Source organism: Osmerus mordax, chromosome 4 (assembly GCF_038355195.1).
Source record: "Osmerus mordax isolate fOsmMor3 chromosome 4, fOsmMor3.pri, whole genome shotgun sequence".
NCBI classification, from domain to species: Eukaryota; Metazoa; Chordata; class Actinopteri; order Osmeriformes; family Osmeridae; genus Osmerus; species Osmerus mordax.
Window position 1 is genome coordinate 13,729,472 of NC_090053.1, and position 24,547 is coordinate 13,754,018.

General features: G+C 40.4%; 1 protein-coding gene across 3 annotated transcripts; it reads left to right on the forward strand.

The window, feature by feature from the left end:
• Nucleotides 1-1,986: 1,986 nt before the first annotated feature.
• cib2 (calcium and integrin binding family member 2) lies at nucleotides 1,987-24,028 on the forward strand. 3 transcript variants are annotated; one of them, XM_067234087.1, is made up of 6 exons: nucleotides 1,987-2,009; nucleotides 12,546-12,580; nucleotides 19,026-19,137; nucleotides 21,703-21,850; nucleotides 22,461-22,656; nucleotides 23,098-24,028. In XM_067234087.1, exons 3-6 carry the CDS (start codon nucleotides 19,069-19,071, stop codon nucleotides 23,117-23,119), a joined length of 435 nt encoding a protein of 144 aa, XP_067090188.1. In that variant the 5' UTR covers nucleotides 1,987-2,009; nucleotides 12,546-12,580; nucleotides 19,026-19,068; the 3' UTR covers nucleotides 23,120-24,028. The 3 variants fall into 3 exon arrangements, with proteins under 3 accessions (XP_067090188.1, XP_067090187.1, XP_067090186.1); XM_067234086.1 differs by lacking the exon at nucleotides 1,987-2,009 and adding an exon at nucleotides 8,976-9,053; XM_067234085.1 differs by lacking the exon at nucleotides 1,987-2,009 and adding an exon at nucleotides 10,354-10,653.
• Nucleotides 24,029-24,547: the final 519 nt, after the last annotated feature.

Here is a 24,547-nt window from a genome sequence, read left to right on the forward strand (position 1 = left end):
GTTCACCGTAGTGTACAATTAATGGAGTAAAATCTTAATAACATGTTTTTTTATTCAAATATATCAACTAATATGGTGTATTGCATCATCCTGCAGCCGATTTCGCAAGCGTCTGGCGAAAAAATTCGACCAGCTGCCGAAACGATCGCTGCAGATCGCAGGCAATTGCGGCGCTTCGCAGCCAGTGTGGTCGGTCTCATTTGATAACATGGGCGCCGAAAGAAAAAAGGAGGCGCTTCCAGGCGTGTCGCAGCCGATCTCAGGCAGTGTGTCCCAGGCGTTACTAGGGAGAGTGGTGGGGACGGATCGGGGTCACTAGAAATCTGGGGGGGGGACATGTCCCCCCGTCCCCAGTGCCATCTGCGCGCATGTACCCAGGCCATGCTCCTTCAGCAGCAGCAGCAACAAGGGCAAGCATTGCTTGCTGTAATTGAAAGATTAACCAAATAGTGATTCAGTGATTCAATTTAAGAGGTAATGTCTGAAGCACTAGATATGTAGCATCTGTCAGCTGTGCGTCTGACGAAAGCAATGTTATTACACTTTATGTATACTGTAAATTCTACTTGTGAACACTTTGGCTGGTGTCTTACAAATCTTGTTGACATTTGATATAATGTTGGTTACTTTTAGAAACATGTCAGGCAACTTGTGTTTTCTTTTTTTCTCTTGCAGTGAAACTGGACTGGCGCATATTCAGTGTCTGGCCATCCTGCTCTAGTTGAAAAGCTCACCATATAAAATAAATAATACTTAAATAAAATAAATAATAATATAAACAAATAATTTTGAGATGACCGATGTTTAATAATAAAACAAAATATAATACTTACATGTCTGGACATTGCTCTTTATTAAGGTGAGATCTTATAGTCTTGCTACTATAACATGTCTTCATTAACAATTAAATACAATTTTGTACTACAATCTTATCATTATATATATTCACACTAATACCATAAAAATGTCAAAGGTGTATAAAATTTAGTAATTTATTTCAATGGATTTGTGGGTTAAGGCTTTAGCCTTAGGTAACCTATGCACTCGACAGAGTAAATAACTCTATAGTCCCGAATGTGTGGAGGATCCAATTTAAAAAATGTGGATGTCTGATTACCATACAGGCAAGTGAGTGCATTTCTTAATAAAGCAGATACAATGTACAGTTTACCTACGCTACTCAACCCAATTTTTTTTGTTTTCTTAAAGCCCATAAACTCCAAACATCCTCTCCACAGACACTCTCACTTCACTCATACATTTGTTGAATGCCATCATCTGAGTGAGATTGACATTTCTGAATGGAGCCTGGAGGTGGACACGCACTGGATATGCAGGATCTCCATATAGGCACATTGGATGGCCGGCTGGGGACACTGCATGCCGTTCCAGTCAGGTAGTAAACCAGAGTCTGCTAAAAGCCCAGAATCATGTTTCCTTCCCTCTGCAAAAAAAAAAGGTATTATTTATTACATCAAACTCAGCATTAGGAGTAGGCCTAAACTTTTTTTTTCTGTAACACTTTGTCACATAAGTCAGGGAACTTACCTACTGGACCATGTAGATTGGCAATTAAGCCATTTGGGATGGCAACTGCCTGGAATTTCAAGCTGTGCACTCTTTGTGGCCATTGTACATCACCCGCTGGTTCATTCCTGGTCTGGCGATAGGTCGTACTGTGCCGTCTATGAAGCCAAAGCAGTTGTCCAGTGGTGCGCCCATCTGTTGTATGCAGTCAGCATATGTTTGCAAAGCAACTGGGTTTAAAATAGTGTTGTTCCACTCGGTAATTCTGCGATGGTGAACATCATAAATGAAATCTAGCACGCAATTTGTTGCCATGCACAAGACTGGTACTGGTCGCTGCCCAAATCGTTGCATCATGTCGCTATAACGGCATGGGTATGTGAGCCTCTTCAGTAGCATGCAGAGCGCCTCTGTGCCAGCCACCACACTTCTCTGCTCGCAGACGAACTCGTCGGGTATGCCAAGAGCCTCCACCAGCAGTGGTATGTCAGTTTTCTCACCCGAAACTCTGCAAGGCATTCATCGTCCTCCATATCAACCAAATTAAAAGGTGTATACTGTTTATACGGCAAATCTAAATTGCTGGACCTGTTCGTGTCATAGAGTAATATAAACTCCTCCTCCGTTATTAAATTGTCATCTAAAGCATATAACAAGTGTTCCCGGGCCATTTTAAGAGACATATTGTAGCTTAAATAATGTTCAGAGCAACATCGGTTTGCGCATTAAGTAGCCGTTGAGAGTTACAATGTTGCTTAGTCATAGTCGAATACCACTTCTACGGCAACCCCATGGTATGTTTAGCGGACACCATAGCCGTCCCTCTAACGTCACTGCTTAAAGTCCCTAATAACACTGTCGGCGACGGCGGGCGGCAACAACATGATGTCCTCTTCATTGTCTTGGTTTACGTCGTTATCCTCACCTAGCGCCACTTCACAGTTAGCTGATGCTGCTGTAGCGTCATGTTCAGCGGTTTGGACGTTCCTGTCTGTATCCCCAGTAGCCGTAAAAAAGTGTGTCATCTTTGGCAGCGTTTCAAAATATTTATCTGCGTCTTTTCTTTTTTTTCTTTTAATTGAGCCGCTTGGATAATTTCGTTTCATTTTGCTTTTATTCTTGTCTTGCTTCTGAATCGTCTCTGTGTAATTTCCAGTCCTCCTGTCACTGTGTTTATCTTTCGTGTCGTGCACCATTACGGACTAGTCCATTTCATTGTGAAAGTGGGGGGTGTAGGGACACGACAGATAACCATGAACTGGACATTTTAACTACTACTTCAACGTTTCAACGTATTTCTTAAGAATATTAATACAATTTACCATGCTTTTGAAGCGTTCATGATGATAAGGGGCTTTTTCTTTTTGAGGTTGGTTGGGGGCCCCCCTACTACGACCGCTGGTAGGGGGCCCCAAGCAGCCGCCTACTTATGCCTGTTATGTTAAGACCGCCTCTGCTCATATAGAGCCAAAACATTTGTTTATTATGGTGAAATACATAATACCATTGTTATATTGGCATGCCTCCAGGTCTTGAAACCAGTGTGAAAAAGTTTTTGGGACATACAAATAAGGTAGGGTGACCAGGGGCCTGTTCCATAAAGGCCGCTCAAATAAGTTGGACTTAAAGTCCCAAACCAGACTTGAATTAGCTTAACAAGTCAAGCAGGGCTAAAGCGGTTCCATAAAGGCCAATTTCAGCTCACACAGTCCTACTAATTCAAGTCAGATTTAAGTAGTCAAGCTAATTGCGCGTGCACCCTATTCTTAAGCAGCCAGAGAGGTAAAACATGGATCATACAATCCACCACGGCAAAAGCAATGCACACGGCCACGTGACTTCTTCCAGAAAGAACGTTCCCTTTAAGCCTTGTACTATGATAGCTCCCTCATCCACCGCTTCATCAAAATGAAACGACACACCATGATTGACGTGAACGATAGGCTACGTAGGTCGAGGTCCTTTTTTAGACCTTTAGTTACTTCGTTGATTAAAAAACAGACACCCTCTAAACACATGTAAATTTACTTTTTTGACATTGTTTTAAATAAATAGCCTACTATTAATCAATACATTACCCAGTAGCCTAACTTTTTAACATGGTTGTGTCGGGAAAATGGAGGATATAGATGTAGCCTATGGATTTAGGTTTGTTTTGCAATTGTATACTACTGTTAACAACTATACAGCTATGCTAATTATACTCAGATCATTTAGATTGAGATAGGCCTATGCCTGATGCCTAAACATTTGAAATCACAAACTAGGCAAGCCATAGGCTACGTTTAACGTGGCGAGTATCAACTCATTGTTTATCATCGTTTAATGCATTAGGCTAAATGTTGTAGCCTATGTAGGCTATTTAAGTAGATTTTCTATCAATGTTGAACATATTGAACTGATGAGAATAAGAAAATGAGAATATCCGTGGTAAATCATTGTTTTCCCGTTGGGTCAGTGTTACAAGAAGGTATGGTTAAGCACCAAGTCACGCTAAGCCTGACAGTTAGCCGGACCAGACTAGTTTCGCAGCCTAAGTTGCTATAGTAACCGAGTTCGAACTATGTTGAGCTAGCTTTATGGAACCGAATGAACTAGAAATGAGTCCGACTAACTGACGTAAGTCTGGCTTATTCGGTAAACTCGCTTTATGTAACAGGCCTCAGACGTCCTCTTTTACCCGGACATGTCCTATTTTCGAGACCTAAAAAATGCGTCCGGCAGGGATTCCAAAATTGTCCAGGATTTTGCCTCGTCGGATATGTGTTTCTCTGGGTCTTTCACAAACTATTACGTCCTTACAAGATTTGCAAAGGGTATCTCCCTTACGTTCCACCTTCCACCAATAAGGGGATACAACACAGCCATTAATTTCTGGCATGTACGGTTCGGGAGATATAACGCTTTGTCTTTCTCAAGCGTCAATTGTCTTTGAAGGGTTTTAAGGTACTGTAATGAGCGATTTAGCATCTGAGTCACCCTGACAAATGTTAGCTAACTTTAGCTAGCTAGCTAGGATTAGGTAATGTAACTTCCTCCAAAGTGCATTAAGAAGTTCAAATAAAACAACTTAACAACTTACCATTAATGATGTGGACGGCACCGCTGGTGGACCTGCACCTTGGAATGCTGCCCTTACACCTGCCATAACAGTGCGTTCGATCTCTCCTAACTGGAAAGAACTAGCCATGTTTGAGTCCTGTAAGCCACGTTGCACCCACTGATCCAGGTATGGGCCGTGCTGCGTGCACTGCTACTGCCAGGAGCTCGGCTATTGGCTTGTTTCTAAATAAATATTTAACATTTAACATTTAGCATTTAGATGTAACATTTAACATTTAGATTTAACAGTTCTATACAATATTGTTATTATTTTGCATACTGCAGAACATTGCTCTGGATAAGTTATGACATGTATTTAGATGAATTTCCCTCTACATGTTTTAAAAAGTGACAGTTGAAAATTCTGCTGCATTTATTTTGGGTAAATGTGCGAAAAATGAGCAGGATAACGGACGTGCAACCTTTTACAAACGGCGCCCCATATAGCCTACTGGTATGTATCCTATATTTTGAAATGGTTTGTGCCCCACAAATTTTTTACATATCAAAACGCCACTGGCTACATAGCCCTATGAAATGAGACACCACTTCGTTACAGTTCCGTATATCGACGTCTCCAAAGCAAGTAGTGTTATGCACTGATATCAAACCAAATGTGCTGCTAATGGAGTTTAGGTAAAACCATGGGCGGCGCTAGGGAGGGGCTAGCAGGTGCTTCAGCACCCCCAAGAAAGACCAAAGCACCCCGATAGCACCCCCAAAAATATTGCTCATTTATTAATATTATTCAGGCCCGGAGTGGCCATCGGGAGAATCGGGAGAATTCACGGTGGGCCGCTCTGCCCGCTCATAAATTGGCCCAGCAGATCGCCTGCTTTCTCTTAGTTTTTTTCACACACCGAATAAAACCATGTGTTAAGTTACTGTGACTGATAAGTAAGCTAATAGGCTACACTAGGTTTTAATCTAAATAAACGCATGATCAGACCGTGGATTAAAAAGTGCCGTTTTCAGTTGTCGCGCATGCTCTCTTTCTCAAACACAAGTGCGTGTACCAAGTTTGTTGCCACGGAGACAAGCCTAAACAATCATTTATTGTTGTGGAGTTAGCAAGATTAAGCTGATGCAAAAAGAACTAGAGAGGATACAATTTCTGGGGAAATTGTAGGGTGTGCTTGCTTGCGTCGGTTGCACAGGGGTCTGTATATTTTATATAAAAATGCATCGGGCCTACTTATTATTTATAAAGATTACATAGATTTAAAAGCATCTTTTTTTTGCTGCTCATTTACAACTCAAAATACGAGTGAAGTGTAGAATGAAATATGATGTCTTCTCATTTCCCCTGCAAGAGGCAGCCTCATAGCTGAATCAAAACGAATACATTTGGCAGACCGGTGTAAAAATGGACCTAATCTCTATGACTTAAACGTCCTTTTAAGTTGTCCCTTCTCGTGATATTTTCAGGCATTTAGCCTACCCATATTGCATTCATTCATGAATAAACAACCCCTTTGAAGATTATTCTACGACGTTACCCGGCAGTAGAAGATGGAATCGCGATTCAAACAGTACCATCTGCTAACTGAAAATATGCCCCCCAAAACGTAAATAAGCTTGACATTTATTTAGTGGAAAATCGCTCATTCATAAAAAGCTCACTGGTAGCGATCATTGTCAGTAACAACGCTAAATGCGATATAGCCCTGTGTGGAGAAGCTGCCCCGGTAAATTCTACTACTACAGTACAGTACTAGACTACTGCTGTGTTCGTCTTGGTAGCGATTTCGTTGGTTGAATTTGATTTAACGTTCCGTTGTATGGTTTAGGCTGAAATTAATTATTTTCATGAACAGATTGACAACGTTTAGGCTGTGGCAATGAAGTTCAGGTTAGTAGTTAGATAGACTTTTGATTTAAGTAAGGGTAGTGCCGAACATTTTCTGTCGCCGTTTGACTTCCTAAACAGCTGTGTACTGTAGCTAGATGTTTTTGTAGTGTGTCTCGCGTAAGCTACAGCGTTGCAGTGAGCTACACTGGTTTGAAACGACAGGTAATGGTAATTTCACCAACAAATCGTTTACTAATGTCAGAATAAATCCTACAACGAAAATGTATATGTGAGGAATGTTTATTTTAACGATTGAAAACAGATACATCATAGACCACTGTAGTATGTGTTGCCCGGGCAACACAGGCTAATGTCATGATGCTAATATTTCAGTGAAATAGTAGACTACTGTTTCCGAAAGTAGATGTACTTCCTTAATAATATCAGCTTATATTGTACATTACACAGTTACATTTTACATTTACATTTATTCATTTAGCAGACGCTTTTATCCAAAGCGACTTCCAAGAGAGAGCTTTACAAAGTGCATAGGTCACTGATCATAACAACAAGATAGCCAAAAAACATTGTGAGTAGCCAAAACATGAAGCACACATTGTGAACAACCAAAGTAAGTGCCAAAGGGAAGAACCATAAGAGCATGTAGTTAAACAAGTTACAATTAAACAACATGAACAGCTATAAGTGCAAGTGTACCTGTGGAAAAAAAAGCAAGCAACAGTAATAAAACAATATATCACAGCGAGAACAAAAATTTTAATCAGTTACCACTAACCACAAGAGCAACAAGTCTCTAAGCAAGAGTCATTGTGATCCTTGAGGAAACTAACATCGGACACATCACAATTGTGTGTCATATCACAAAGTAAAATGAGTAAATATTTATCACCCTGGCCTCTTTTCTTGTGGCGTTTCTGCAGCTGCCTTGCAGTAAAGCTATAGTTAGCCTAGCTATCCCCCAAGTTAACAGATGCAAAACGAATGTTCTGCCAAAGGTAGTCACGCGTGTTTTCGTGACGTTAGTGACGTAGTGATGTTAGTAACGTCAGTGACTGTGGCTAGCAAATTAGCCACCGTTAGCTTCACTTTTCGCCACAAAAATTTAACTTAAGCCCAAACCATGCAACGGAACGTAAATTCCAATAGAAGCAACTCAATCGCTACCAAGACGAAATTTTTGACACCTACGTTGTCTATGTAGGCCAAATATTGACTGAGTTTTAGGGGGGCAAAAAGAATAAAAATAATAATAATAATATATATGTGAGAGAACAAAGGTTGTGCCCTTGCCGAAGGCAAAGCACACCCAATAATATATGTGAGAGAAAAAAGGTTGTGCCCTTGCCGAAGGCAAAGCACACCCAATAAAATGGATGGGGGAAAGATGCCAGGAGGAACTGAAAAAGACAGGTAAAAAAAGAAAGATCTGTCACTTCATAAATCTAGGTTCCTGCAAGGGTGGGAAAAATATGTTTTCTCAAAAGCCCTGAATCTTTCAGGTACAAATTTGGGTTGTAATTTCCAGAAAATATTACAATTTGAGTCCAACGAAATATTTATATTAGCCTACAGAAAGCTCAAAAAACTATTTTGCACAGAAATTAGTGCAAAGAATTGCGCTTGCGCGCTATGCGCGCTCGCATTCATGTGAAGTTCCGATTTCACCTCGCATCAGAACCTTGACTAGGTTCTAGGTTCGGGTTAAGCCCCGATTGTTCAACGTATGGCTCGGCCCCTGATGGGGGATGGGCTGGCTTTGGCCATTACACTGCCGGGCTGAAAATGGGTCCCACTCCAGCCCAGGCGGCCCTGATAGTATTTATATATAATATATAGAATTGCGGAGCTCCCCCGTAGGCTGTGGGTGCTGAAAACAATTCACCGCCAGAAGAGTAGGTGGCGCAACGGTTTTTTGTAAGTCGTCGTCGAGTGTTTATTCAGGGCCGGCTTAACCCCTGGGCAACTGGGCACTTGCCCAGGGGCACATGACATCTAAGGGGCCCTGGACAATGTCAACTAAAATGTTACATCACGTTATGAACGCAGTCCTAACTTTCCTTAATGTGAGTACTTTATTACAACTCGTTCGATCAAAATGTTATGTTAAATCACGTCAAAAACAGTGTTTGTGTAGTCTAGTAGCCAGTGCCGCCACTCCCATTACGCTCACTACGCGTAATGGGAGTGGCGGCACACTACGTTGATGCCCTACGCACATAGTGCGTAGGGCATCAACTCCTGAGGGGGCACCAAAAAATAGCCAACTGAAAAATCATCATAGTTATAATACTTCTAATACCGATATTATTTTAGTATAGAAATATTAGACACGTATATTACAAAACAGGCAGAACAAGAGATGTAGCCTATTTAAATGCTCACAAAAAGTTACGATGGTGCCCCCCCCCCCAAAAAAAAAACCAAAACAAAACAAATAGGCTACACTCAACTTCCCAAGCTCGCTGTGGGTGCCCTTCCCTCAGTGGGCTGACGAACTTTGACAGTAGGCTAGGTCAACTTTTCTAAAATGGGCTTAAAACGATAACAGGAGTCAGTGGAAGGAAAAAAGAAAGAAAGAGACTGCGAGATGGTGCCCGTGCATCACTTTCAGGTAAATCCATGTTTAATCATTGTTAAATACAGGAAATGTGCTGCTAATTTAATGGTTAGCCTATGCATACACCTCAAACTTGCTGACGTTATTGCTAATGTTATATTTGAGTGTGCATATTTGATTGAGATTTTACAGTTAAACATTATCTATGAATTTTACAAGTAACTGACGCCAGCTAGCTTTTACTTTCTTACCTATTGTCTAACAAGATTTTACCAATTGAAAAACGGCTTGTAAAATGTTTATTTTACATAAAGCTCAAAAAACTATTTTGCGCTCAAATAAAGGCCCAAAAAATGCCTTAAACCTTGTTGCCCAGGGCACAGAAAATTGTTAATCCGGCCCTGTGTTTATTTACCTAGGTTATCGAGAAGTCGGAGCAAATTTACAAATTAGCCGTTTCATCAATAAAATACACACATTTTCAGCAACCACACTGCCCATTTCTCGTCACATTTTAATTCAGATGCTGATTTACATGTACTGTTTAGCTGAAATATGAATTGTAAAAATGTACAGCAATGGCGGTCAAAGGATTCTGTTCGTCCTGTTTATCAAGGCAACCCCGCCCCCGCCCCTGACGCAAGCGGTTCTTAATACTGACCAATCACAGCGTAGCTCTCCGTAGCTCTCCGAAATTACGACGGATAGTTAGAAAATTCAGGAGGTGCACGTCGAGCTCTCCGGGGCTCTCCGAGGGCTGACGGAGAGCTCGTAGAGGGCGTTCCACGGAGACGAGGACGTTCCCATGTGTCCGTTTTTCGAAAAACGCAGAAGCATATATCGGTCTTAAGACAGAGTATTGGGATTCGGCCTACGTCTCCCGGCAGTTTTGAAGGGGCAGCGCGTTCATGTGTTTTTTGGGAGTGGCTTTGAAGGGAGGGCGTGTGATATTATGCTTTGAATGTTTGGAATAGAAGCTAAAATAACTGAATAAATGTTAAATTAATACATAAACATATGAGCGGGTTTGTAGACTATAAAGAATTAGGCCTATAAGAAAATGAGACAGCCTAGGCCAACTCATAATTTGGGAAGCTCAAACTTGGACTGAAACTGTTCATTGCGCATATGTAGGTGCACTGTAGATGGTTTCAAACCACGAAGATACATGATTGCACGTTTGGGGTATGTAAGACGGTTGCCACCTTCTGGTAGTAACCTCGGCTATGACACAAGTATAGCGCATGTTCGTGGAGGTGGACCACTCGCATGTAGCCTACAGTAGTGGCAGTGGACAGCAGCCGGTGCTGAAAAAAAGACCTAGGCATCAGCGACTCGACTGCAATATGGACCTCGTACTTCCAGCTATTCAACTGTATATTCACTTTCTATTATTACTTTTTAAATAGGCTGTATACGTTGCATATTTTTCGTGAACGCACCAACTGTTGGAGGACTTGCAAGTCAGTCGATCCTGACATTGTATGCAGTCTTTTCTTGACTGACCACGCGTTGTATAAATGCCCTAAATGCCTAGAATTGAGCATACGCATCGAACTTCCGATGTGATGAATCTATTCAAGAGGAAAATTACTCGGCTAAGATGGGTAATAAGCAAACGATATTTACTGATGAACAGCTCGATGCTTACCAGGTAAGAATCCGCAACATGCTTATTTTTAAGTGAAAATGAAGATTATGTTCAATGTAGGCTGCTGCAATGGTGTCAATCAAGCCCTCAACTATGTCCAATTTGTCAAGTAACAGCCACAGTATTGTGGAAAACAATTCACAATACTTGGCAAGTATTTAACAAGCCTCATCGAAACGAGTAGCTCTTTCGGCTATAACTGCATTTCTGATGGCACCTATTAGGATAACATTTGTGGGCAATACGGTTGTTTACTGTTTTATAATGACAAACAACAGCCATTAGATTTCTCACCTTATTAACATGTGGTTAACTGTCTCAATAAAGATTAATATTTGACCGGTAAAATTTCACAGTTTATTTTAACGGCAGTAGGCAAAGATTTCCCTAAAAGCTTCATTTGGTAAAATCCAAATAACCTGACTATTTCGTGCAAAGGCTAATCTGAGCGGTTTGTTGTTAAATATAATGGGCAGTTTTACAGATAAAGGTTTACAATAAATATTTGCAGAAAGAGTAGTCCGTCACATTCCCCATTTCACAGCCACATAATGGCTAAACTGTTATACAGATCCCTCAGTTTACTCTCTAATAGACATGGCTGTGTCTCTTCTCACACACAATATTTCCTTTATAAACTAGATAATCTTGTAATTTTGTGATTTGTCTGGAATGATCTTGCATTTGCTGGGGCTGTGAATAAACAACATCTTATTCTGCACAGGTTTGTCATGCGATTAGGTACAAGTTAATTATTAATGTCAAGCCTCTGATGACATGCCTTGAAACTATATCCTCAAGAGATAACTCAACCCCAAGAGGTTCTGGTTACTTCTACAGGTCTTAACCTGTAGTATGTTTCTTTCCTGCTCTTTAAAATGTTAGATGCTGCACATATTATTACCATAGTTTACAAAAAAGTATTTACACAATGTGTAATTTGAGTTTCCTTTCCCAATACAACACATAGTTTACATCAAACTGTAGCATGTTGAAAACTGGCTGTGCCGTTCTGGAGTCCTTGTAGATCATAATATCATCTCTTTGATTATGATTACACTGGGATCAAAATACTTACCTGACCAATATGACTTGTATAGACACTAGTAGTTTCTAACTTGTGTTGGACTAGAGATGGGTCTGTATGGCACACAGAGCACTGAACTTTCAGTGTGTCAGACTTTGAATGGAGTGATTCACAGACTAAATAATTAGTAAGTAAATAGGACTTAAGGTAAGAGTGGTGGAAATGTATTCAGTGCTCTATTTAACAATAATTTGTAGCTTGGCTTCACAGCAAACAGAATCATGATGTCCTTATATTTCAAACTAATAAGAAATTAGCTATACTCATATGTTAATGCACATAAATCCCAAAGCTGCTTGGATGGCCTTGTAGATATTCCTATGTTGGTTTTGCATAAACTGGAATGCCAGAACAACAGTGAAGAGGGTAGACAGGGAAGCTAAATCTCTGGCTAATAAAGCTGTCTCCAGAGGCTGGCTGACATGGCGGGGAAGCTGTCTGCTTACAGTGAGGGGGAGGGTGGAGGCTATGTATTGACATGAAGTATAAGGAGTTGTAGAGCAGACGGTGCCCACAGCAGGACTGTTTGTGCAGTGGCATGGATAGCCATAGACAACACCATGATCATATTCCCCTGGATCACCTGTCACTGTGGCGAGAGACAGGTGACAATACTCTGACACAGCTTTCTGTAGACAAACAACTCAAACAAAACAGCCACATGATCATTCATGTTATTTTAAGTTGTCAATGTTTACCACTATACCTGTGGTATACTGGTTTGTAAGTATAAGTGTAGATCACTATAAAATTCCTTGATGCATTTTATTTTGTTCTGTTTTGACCCTTTGCTCTCTTTTTCTTGCAGGACTGCACTTTCTTCACACGCAAAGAAATCCTACGGTAAGAACTGTAGCACTTGCTGTAGCAACTGTAGCATAACTTGTACTGTAGCACTTGACAAATTTGTTTTCCTCAACAAGGGCAGAAACAGTAAGGTCCCTGGTTTTTGTCCTTGTTTGCAGATGTTGTTACCAATACCTTGGAGATAAATGAGTCAAGGGTATTATAATTGCTGATAACTGTGTTTTAACTATGCTATCTACATAGCTCACAGACTATTCCATTGATCACCTTGTAACGGCCAGTTACCTCAATAGAGATAGATTACATTCTAGCCAGACGCAATTTCAATCTCTGTTCTTTCCGCAAGGGCTTCATTTTTTCATGTGGCTCTATCAGAATCTCCCCCTGGAGCAGTCTGACAGCAGGCAGCAAAGCATATAATTGACTAAACCACCAACAACCAACCACAACCTCAAACTAATTCTATACAACCTGCATAAATGACAAAACTAGCCACTTAAGTCGTAGCTGTAGTTAGTTACTCTGTGTACAAGCCTCCCTTTCTTTAACAGTTCACTTGTATTGCTTTCCTGCATAACTTCATGATTGTCAAAACTAAACATTTTGGATTTCTGATTAAAGATCTTGTAAAGTGGAATTAAAAACGAGTTTCAAGTTCACCACACCACAGAATAATGTAATTACCCATCCAAATTCGAATGAAAAAACCCACTGACAAGTATGTTAAATTAGGCTTTGAAATCGTAAGAAAATCAGCAGTCTTCTCTGTTTGAGACTGGGGGGGCGTGTCGCCTGAAGGAGCTGAAGCTCGGCCCCCTCTCTCAAGTAAGCTACCTACGAACCAGATAATGGACGCTACGTCAAGCCGAACAAAACAGTATAGAATTAGAATATTTGTTCAATGAGTGAAACATACAGATGCATATAAATGAAATATTCCCCTGAGCTGTAACACATGAGTAAACATTAACAGCAGAGACAGCAGACAGTGAGCTCTCCAATTACTTCTAGCACATTAGCTACCATTTCACCAAAATACTATCATTCTACACCGAGTAGCCTAATATCAAGTTAGCGGTTTGCACTAATTATAGCAGAGATACCTCTGGAAAAGTTATCTAGTATAATTATAACAAGCACACAGAACTGAGTGATGAACTGCTGGCGGCGGTAGATGGTTCAGGTGCGACTGGAGGATGTACGGCCGGGGGGGTGATGCTCGGTACGGCTCCGCGCTGCAAGAGAAGCCGTGTGTTGGTGAACCCCGTCTGTCTCTGGTCCATGTTAAAACTGTCCGCCGTGAAATGGTCAGTGGCGCAGAGGCGGCTGTTGGAGTTTATCTGAAGCTTTCCATGAGCGTGGCTCTTCACAAAATCTATCCGCCTATTTTTCCTTTCATTATCAACAGGGAACTTAAATGGCGTTGCAGCGCAGCTGGAGTTCTTGCATCCAGGGAAGATGCAGTTGCGGGTGGTGGGAGACATCCTGAAGCTAGCTAGCTAGCTGATGTAAGCTAGAATAACAGTACAGCAGGAGGAGCCATTCAGTGATCTGACGTAGATGGGGCGAAATGACGTAGATAGGGCATTTTTTGGCTCCGCCCATTAAAACCTGATCTGAAAACGGAAGAGAAACTGTTCTTCAGTCTAACTCCACATTTCAGTGCGACAAAGTTTTAGCGCTTTGCACATGCTTTCGGGAACTCATTTCACATGTATATAATGTACTTAGAAGCAAAACATGGAATTTACTTTACAGGATCTTTAAGATCAGAAAGTCAACTGATTTCTTTCCTCCGCCATACATGGCTGGAAAAAAAACATCCAGTATGACAATATTTAGGAATGGTTCTGATTGTACTGTAAATGGACAGAGCAGAGGTGATAATTACATACTCTGTTACAAATAATACAATTGTAACGAGGACAGTTCATCTACTCACACAATCAGATTAACTGTGGCATGTTTATTCTAGCCGATGGAGATTCTAGATACAAATTTAACTAATACTAATAAAGTGTGAATTCCTGTTGTCTGTAATATAATTATAATATATCATAAATGTAAAATGTGGCAACATTTTACAGATGTCATCTATCTCAATCAGTAGATTGATTCAATAAAAAGAAAATCTTTATTTTCAAATAAATCTTTCAACAATAACCTGAATATCTTAGGATAACTTAGTACTAGACTGTTCAATGTTCAAGGGTAAGGCTCACAACACTTGCTGGTCTAGAATGAATTACTTCTTGGAACCTAAAATATTTAAATGTACAGTAATGAAAATAGACTTGCTTTTCTTTGACACTTTACAACGAAGACACACAGTAACATCATTCAATAAGTATATTTAAGAATAATTAGCATCATCCATATGCAGTACTATCCTTTGTCATGCAATAAAACAGCTTCTGTCATATTCTCCAATGTTCTCTTATACAATACATTATCGAACTTGAGGGACTCCCCTTTCAGACTTGTAAATACAATTAGATTCTGCCACAGATATTGATTCCACTATATTTTATGTGTTTTTTACTCAAACAAGCATCCATTACTTATACCTATGGAATATGATAGACAGGTTGCTTATATGATGGAATATATGTATTTGTGTTTACAGTACGTGTGTTTGTGTGTGTTCAAGTTCAACCACAGGTACATTGAAAAGATTGGTCCTGCTCCCTATGACAGATTTCTAGTGGGTCCTATAAAGAAATTCTTTATTATAAATTTTAAATTAATTATTCCACACCTATGTGAACAAAACATTCTTAAAGTACATGGACCTATGTACCTTGTATAACATGTTATACAAATATATGTATGCTGTTTATAGTGTGTGTGTGTGTGTGTGATAGTGTTTTATTAATTTCATCAACCATTATTTAACCAGGCAAGCCATTAAGAACAAATTCTTATTTACAATGGCAGAAAGTGGCAAAAGTCACTTGAGGGGAAAGGGCTGCAAGATAAAACAAATGAAACAAGAATTGTACGAGCACAACAGTAAATGCTAAGGCAAAGGACAATGTGTTTGAGTGAATATATGTGTATGTGTGTTCGAGTATACTAGTGTACACATGCCTATCGTATTTTTGGGAGTTTTTTGTTGCTGAGAAAGCTCTTAAAAAAAAGGGCTTTGCAATGTGAAATTGTGTTTCACATTTCACAGTTTGTGTGTTAAATTATGTTAAATTATGATCTGGAAGGTTCTACTGTGGTTTAGCAGGGTATATTTCCCCTAATAATGTGAGCAGATCGTGTCACCTTCTGACCTCACTGTTGCTCTCCGTGTCACCTGGGGTGGGATCACATTCCCCACCTTCCTGGAGATCTGTAACGCTGAAACTCTGAACTGAAACCTAAGAATGACAGTCCTTTGGAACATAATTTTAAGTTGGGACTGTCTGCTAAAATTAAAGTAGATCTTTTCTTGTGATTACTTTAGAATGTGCACATTGTATCAGCCTCAGCCTCATGCTTAATTTGATATCATTTTCTTATATCTATTGAAAATGTATAACATTAATTAAAAGGGATAAATGAAGTGAAGGTTGCTTGTGTTGCAATGGGTGTAAGTTATATTGTATGTAAGTAAGTAGGTAATAGTAGGTAGGTATTAGTGGGTAGCTAGGTATGTACAGTATTAGTAGGTAGTTGGTATTAGTTGCAGTACTTTCCCATATAAAATGAGAACCATTACTGAATGGCCAGCCTATGGCTCACAGATTTGGACACATTCCAAGCACCAGCTCCTGCCGTAAGCGAGACACAGCAAAGTGATTGCAACAAAGGAAGAGATGGGGTTAATGAGATGTCTAATGTATTAGTTTCTTATGTCCATTAAAGCCACTGCATATTCCTCAGAAGTAAGCCATTACAGGCTTTTATCTCCTGTCTCAGAGCGCTGCGTCACCCACTGCCTCCAGGATCTGTCATACAGACCAATCTGAGGAGCACTTGTACCCATCAGGGCAGTCTGGGTGAGCCCCACCTTCCCTTCTACATACATGTTTAACAAACAGGTCTGCCCTGGGATAAGTTGGATGGCTTATCAGATACAAAAATGTCCATGAACTATTTTGAGGATCGTTTTGGTTAATTTATCTAGAACTAGATATTGTAACGTGCTAACAGATATATTTTTTTCTTTTTTAAGTGCTGCATTGCTGCTACTGAAGATGTATTTTTAGTCTGGATTGCTACAAACAGTGTAGTAGTGCCTAATCATATGAAATAATAGTAATCTAAATAATCACATCAGTTCATCTTTGAAGCTTAACAATAATTTTGTGCTTATATGTAACAAACAGCTAGTGACTGTTCCTTTTCAAAGACATTGAGATTGGCTTTGATAAAAAGGCCAGCAGTGCACTGGAAACAAATGGACAATTACCAGAGACCCTAATGGAGTCTTGCACTTTATGACCTTCATAAAACACTCTGATTCTGTACCCAGCTGCACAAATCTACAGTATACAGTATTGTGACACCATCCGGCAAGGTTAAAGAAGAGGGGGGATTTGACATTGGCGCATTCAATCTTATTTTTGTACATTTCTATTAGATTCCAAATTTGAAACTCTTATTTTGAAAATTCTTTGAATTATATCAAATGTTTACTTTGAGATCGGAGCAGAAAATTTGGTAGTGCTATAGTTTAAAATAAATGAAGAGCAGTAATCTTCCAATGAAGAAACCTATCATTTATGAATATATATAGTCAGAAAATATATGGTCATAAGGAGGTATATCATTTGACGCAGTCTCAGTGACGCACCACAATCTTGACAGGTTTATTTGAGTTTAACTTAGTGGGGTCATCCTCAAAGACCAATGTCCTTGTAGATGAATAACAGTACCATGGGTACAAAGGAACAGGGAAGGGTTTTTCCACGGGTCAGAGGATCTCAGGGTCGCTGGATGAGTGTGCTGATCTAATGTACCAGAGAACAATGCTGCTCAAGTGACATACTAACATCGCTTTTAGACTTATTCAAGTAATTACAAATGAAAGTGATGAAAGATGATTAAGACTCCATGCATTTGCATCTGTATTTTACTGGTTTACACAGTATGTGCACAAGTGTGTGTATTATGTGCACACGTGTTGTGTTCATACAGTACATGTATATACAGGGAGTCAGATAACTGAGCGGTGAGGGAGTCGGGCTAGTAATCTGAAGGTTGCCAGTTCGATTCCCAGCCGTGCCAAATTACGTTGTGTCCTTGGGCAAGGCACTTCACCCTACTTGCCTCGGGGGAATGTCCCTGTACTTACTGTAAGTCGCTCTGGATAAGAGCGTCTGCTAAATGACTAAATGTAAATGTATATTTGTTGTGTGCAGTTATGTATGTGAGTGTGTCAGTGTACATATGTTTTATGCGCATGGGGAAGGGTGTTCAAATGTCCTGATTCCAATATTGCATCTGTTGTATCGTGACTGTGTACTGGCCTGCCATGCAACATCGGTCCATGTACTTTATTTCTCTGCTCAGAATGAGTCATTATCCCTCTCCTCCTGGCATACTACCAAGGCTCTCTGTGGGGAGTGAGAGACAATGGACAGGGTTTAAAGGCTTGGTTCCTCTGAATCATCCATATCACTGACAATGTCCATTCCAGACATCCCAAGTCTCCCGGAAGTTCCGGGAGTCTCCCGCATTTCAATAGCGGCTCCCTGACGCCCGCAAATGCTATACAATATACCGGAAATCTGGGATTTTGTATTTAGATCGACGAGAGACTGTCCAATGGTCATTTCTGATAGAGAAAGGTGCATATTGTGCGTCCTGATTGCGTCTAGGGGGGGGGGTACGTGCTGATTGAGGGGGTAGATCATGCGTCCGGATTGCGGGGGTGGAGATAAGCCAGCTCCCGGAAATGAGTCTCTTCAGGTTGGGATGTCTGCCATTCCTTCACTGACAATACATTTTTACAAGACAATTTCCAAAGGTTCCAAAGGCTAAATAAATTATGTTTTTTTTTCTAATGGTATTGACATCTCAATGAGTGATGTGTACATGATATTATACAATTACGATTCAGTCTTCTCTAAGATTCCTTTCCATGACAAATGTTGTGTGTTTGACCCTCTTAAATCACTTGGTTATTGCCTGCTGCTGGATCTCTGCACATCCTGGTGTTTACTGCATGTTAGCTGCTGGCCTGTATGGGGATTACAACTTCCTGCGTGGAGAGATAAGGAGGACTAAGTGAATGTAGCTGTCCCTGGGTACTGAGGTCGGCAGGTTATATTATACAGGAGTAAGACTTCTGGTTTGTTACAATCTGGTTTTCAGGTTTTTCTCAATAGATGTGATCAAGGCTTGATAACTAAATGACTTTTATGTCATTTAGTGTCTTGCACATTATTTATTTTTTGACAGGCGATAAATTATTTGAATGAAAAGAGGTGCAGATACTGTATGTAATATGTAATGTTTTTTGTTTTTTTTGCTTGTTTTTTTCCAGGTTACATGGCAGATACCATGAACTGGCCCCACATCTAGTACCAATGGACTACACCAATGACCCTGATGTCAAAGTACCGTTAGCGCTGATAGTAGCAATGCCAGAGTTAAATGTATGGATATTTTTATAAACTGTAGTTTTATCAATAATGTATTATACTATTGCCAAGACAAAGTGCTCTGTGGTTAGGCTGAGTGACCTCATTGTGGATGATCTTTGTGTTATCTTTATCAATTGTATTGTTGTTGGGGGTCTCCTGCAACACAATCAGTTGACGCTCCAAAAATTCTGGAGTCAGATAAATCAATTTTAGAATATCAATGGAACATTTAAACTCTGGCCTCCAGTCTACGTGCGATTTTTAATCAAATGTGCATTTTTATTATTTGGGGTAGAATTTGTATTTATATTAATGACCGCTAGTACTGTTTATTCAACGCAGAGAGTTCAGTGTTCCTGTAAAAGTGAATGCACCATGACATACAGCTTTGCAACCTAAACCCTCTTGTTACATTAAAATGTGGAGACAACCACTTAATTGAGAATGCGGTTTTGTACAAAAGGGTTGGCCGCCCATACTGTATACTGTCCCCCCCACCCACCCACGCACACAGGTTGCAGATTCTGCAAGGTCTCATAATGTGTCCTAGTGGGGGACATAATTGGCCCAGCCTGTGAAGCTGTCCCATGGTTACATGGACTATAAAGGGAGGCTGTTTAAGGTGGAGGAAGATGGAGACCACTCAAGCCAGGAATGATGAGGTCCTGACAGCACATTTCACAGAAGGACACAGAAGTCCTCACAGGCTTCATAACCATTAATCCTCCCCCCTTCCGGCCCAGCATCTTAATGAGCTTTCTTGAGAAGGCTGAAGTGATTCACTGCACACTTCCACCATTTTTTGTGCCAGAGTCTGTCCAACATACTAAGTTGTAGGTCCAGGTAATTTAGATTACATAAGTGACTTGACTTCGAAAGCATGCCGCTTTACTACCATAGAGGAAAACTCCTCTTTGCATTCACTGGTCTGAATCATGCAGTTTCTGCAGCAAAAAGCTGTTCTGCCCACTCTCCCCCAGGTGCATCATGCAGCCAGACTCAGAGTTGACCCACTCTCTGAGCTTTGGTCTTTATAGGATGTGATGAGTCAGCTGATTATAAAATGTGGATATAAAACCTCCATCAGCTTTCTGTGAGTTTTCCAGAGAGAGAAAATATAGACACGATAACGATGTAACGATGATGGGTGCTGCACAACTCGTAGTGTTCAAATATAGAAAAAAAGTGTTTACTGTGGTTCACAAAAAGATACAAAGATGAGGCTGGGACGTTTGACTCTAAAGTACAATGATGAACTAGCAACGAGAGACAGAAACTCAAGGGCTATATACACAGGGGCATGATTGGCAACAGGTGATGTTGATCAGAGCCGGGGAGGACAATCACTCAGGTAGGGTAGGTAGGGGACACTGAAACGAGAGGATAGATGAGTACACACACAACACAACACAATTGACAAAGACAGGACCTAGGGAGTGGGGCGGATGTGACAGACACCTGCAAACCAGCCTAGAGAACATGTACTTTCTATGTTAAAAACTGCACTCAGCATAAAACACTTGTGTTCAAACTAGTGGTGGGCATAGATCTTTTTTTTAAATCTAGATTAATCTCACTGTAATCTTGGCGTTAATCTAGATTAATCTAGATTAAAATGGCTCATTTGAATTCCGCCGAAGGCATTCAGAATATGTGTTCTACCCAAATAATGACTAAAGGTAAGTCTTTGAGAACGGGTTTCTCAAGCCCGGTGGCGCATTAGACCAGGAGCTCATCTCCTGTTTCCAAAATGCATCACAAACTGCTTGAGAAAGCTGTTCTACTATGATAATTGGTGATGAAAATAAATTATGTTCAATAAGATGTACTTGTGTTTATTAACTGTTTATTAGATTAGTTAGCTTGGCTGATAGAGCTGTGCTGATGGGCTTGCCTCGGTTGCACTCAAACATCGTAGTTTGACGACGACTCTTCCCCTGCGCTACATCAGTGCTTGGCCCGGCATCTTCCGCATTAGCTAAGGGATGCTTTGCGTTTAGGTGGTATTTCAGACTGGAAGAACTCCTACAGTAAACGAATTCCGCATAGCACAAGGTGCAAACAGTCTTGTCGAGGTTTCCATTGGGAAGCTTCTTAAAAATACATTTTCCCTGAAACAAACCAGGCGGCTTCATAGCTGCATCCATGTTAGCACGTCACGTTTAATGTGATAATTTCATACACAAGGCATGCACACAGGTTCGAAGACTCGTTTTCGCCCCCTACAGTGCAATTCGGCTAGGTATACATCCGCGCTAAAATATCAAGGTGAAAGTCATCATAGCTTGCGTAGTATAGACACAGCGCGTTAACGCCGATAACGGCCCACCACTAGTTCAAACACACGCACACAGAAACACATTGTACACATGCTTTCTCTACAAATCCAGACTTCACCTAACAAAAGTATAGTAGTTCCTCCTTGAACATGCAGCAACTTTACTGGAAATAGCAAAGACTTACTTCCTTTCTAAAGAAATGTCATTTGCACATTTTGTACATTATGTACTACAACATGGTCCTCCATCTGTGATGTTAACAGATAATAACATCCGTGTCCCCTCTCTCTGTCCTCAGGAGAACCCTTTCCGGAACAGGATTGTGGAGTCTTTCTCAGAGGATGGCCTGGGGAACCTCAGCTTTAATGATTTTGTTGACATGTTTTCTGTCCTTAGTGAAATGGCTCCCAGAGAGCTGAAGGCCATATATGCCTTCAAAATATATGGTAATTATTGAATGAGATTATATTTGTATAATCCTTTTCACAAGCAATGTCACAGAGGACGTCATAGACAGTATGCCCATTAAACTGCACCTAAACCATCCAACACTCAGAGAAGACAATTAAAAATTCCAAGGAAAACAATTCAGTGTGGAATCCCCTTCTCCATAGATGGTTGTTGATGCAGAGAAGTGTAGATCATAAGCTGAATTCTATGATCCTATTTTGAAGAGAGAGAGAAGGAAGAAGGATCAAAGAATGTAGAGGAACAATTACCATAAGTACCATAAGCATCATATGCAGTTCAATACAGACAGTTAGTGTAATAAAATGTTGTCCCACTCAAGCACTCAGTGCTACGCAATCATGCTACACAAAGACACATATTTCCACAGCAGTGAAAAGTTTAAAATGAAGCCTTAAAGGTCGAGATGGTGTCACCCTCCCTTACTGAAACAGGAAGTCTGTTCCAGAGTAAAGGAGCTTTATATGAGAATACCCATCCTTCTTGAGATAATAAAAATATATTTCTTTAAATTAATACCCAGTTTACCCAATATGGCTGTTGGTGGTGAAATGAAATGTAGCTAACTTGGATAATCATACTTTGCAGATTTCAATGTGGATAATTTTCTGTGCAAAGAGGACCTTGAGAAGACTCTAAACAAGCTGACACGGGAGGAGTTGACCCCTGAAGAGGTCAACTTGGTGTGTGAGAAGGCCATCGAAGAGGCTGATCTGGACGGGGACAGCAAGCTCTCCTTCGCAGACTTTGAGAACATGATTACTAGGGCTCCTGACTTTTTAAGGTATTCCCACAATATAATATAGGTGATATGTCTAATGCTTCCTAATGACAATTACACAGAAACATGTACACTCACCAGATATGACAGAGGTCAATCATACATAGGAAGAGTAGCATTGTCATTTATGGGGAAAAGTGAATACACTACTGTATGTAACTTATATTTGGAGCTTTGCCTTCATATCTGTGTTTCCCTGTTTACTTATTCAGCTGATTTGTCCAGACTCTTTGCCTTTTTACTGGGGCTCTGCCCTCATCATTGTCCTACTGAGCCACCTCCATTGACCCGCATTAAAATGTAAAGTGTTTCTGGCCACTGTGCTTCTATCCGTAGTTGTAGTTCGATCAACTGATGTATGCCCTCAAGAAATTACTTTACAGTTTGCAACCTCCATGTTACAGGAATTATGGTTATCAATGTGTCACTTTCTTCTGATTGCAGCACCTTCCACATTCGAATCTGAGAGGACTAAATGGAAAGGTTCAGAGGTTGATATCATGGTGAAGACCCTGAAAGCTGAGTAGCAGGATCTTAACCACACCTAGACCGCATCCTAACCACAGCACAGTACCTGTCTTTAATATGTCAAAAGATATCTCGCTCTGTCTGCAGTGTGTCTGCTGAATTTGGAAAGGACAGGCTGGGTTCTCAGGATCCTGGACCTCTTTCTGCTGACAATTTTGTTCCTCTCTTATGGAGCACAATTTCCTTCATGTTTTTATCCAGTAAACCTCATTTGGATGAAAAATCCTAAACTGATGGGGAGCAGGTTTTTTAATTTTTAAAAGAGAGGAACAGGACATCAACATTAGGGGTTTTGGATAATGTACCTCCCTCCCCCTCCTATATGAGGACTTATCTGCAGATCTGAGACTGCACAAGAAGGACCTGTGCATTCTGTTCTATATTGTAAGTGTGCTGCACATTAGACACCCTTATAATGACTTCCCTTTGCAGCCTTCTAGAGACAGACTGAAAAACATACCTGGTGTGCATTAAGGCAAAGCTAGAGGACACAGAGACAATTGAAAGCACAGCACTGGCACCATCTTAACACAGACACAGACAGTGTTTTATACTAGCTATGCAATATTACTTCTTGAGACGCATGAACTTGATTGTGTTTTTCCTGTGATAGGTTGCTTTAGATGTTTCAGGTTTTGTTATTGCTTTAGGAACTGGAGCATGATGACAATCATATCTTACTGTTCTCCAGTTGAATAAAGGGCTCTGTCATCTTGACTGCATCTGGTTAGCCTCTGCCAGTCACCTTACATATTTATACTGTGTTCAAATAGATCTTTCCTGTCTTATCTTGAGGTGTGAGCGTTTATTATCTATTGACTAAACATTTCCAGTATTTTATGTGAATTAGGGCATTTGGCTTAACTTTGAATAAAAAAATGTTTTCTCTGTGTTGTGTGAATTAACTTTACTTTGAAAGCATTAGTTTGTCTTGACACCTGCCAGCAATGCAGCGACCATATACAGCTTTTAAATTGGCATTGCAAAGGGGTATCTTACCAAGATATAGGATAGGAGTCATAGAAGTACTGTAAGTAAAGTCAAACTGGAGAAAAGGAGCGGAAGTCTGTGTTGTTAGGTCAGTGGGTGTTACATTTGCATGATATTCACCCCTTGCATCTAGCCTATTTCCCAACATCCCCCACAGTGGAAACAGCAGTCTTCACAATAAAGATCAAAAAGTGATTATGTCTGCGCACATCGTGTCGTATAACCTGTAATTACTTTTTAAGTAGAAAGAGATCGTTAGGAGCGAGCTGCCTCAGCATTCACAGGCATAATTACACTCAGCACACACAGACCCCTGTAAATCTCACTTGGGAGATGCTGAGGCAACTGTCTTCATTCACATTAGATGGGTTATGAT

What these genes read in the sequence shown, in the direction of transcription:
- cib2 (XM_067234085.1), top strand. Translation starts at nt 10,603, where the DNA reads ATGGGTAATAAGCAAACGATATTTACTGATGAACAGCTCGATGCTTAC. An exon ending in AACAGCTCGATGCTTACCAG is followed by an intron (nt 10,654 to 12,545) that starts GTAAGAATCCGC and finishes TTTTTCTTGCAG; the next exon opens with GACTGCACTTTCTTCACACG. An exon ending in AGGGCTCCTGACTTTTTAAG is followed by an intron (nt 22,657 to 23,097) that starts GTATTCCCACAA and finishes TTCTGATTGCAG; the next exon opens with CACCTTCCACATTCGAATCT.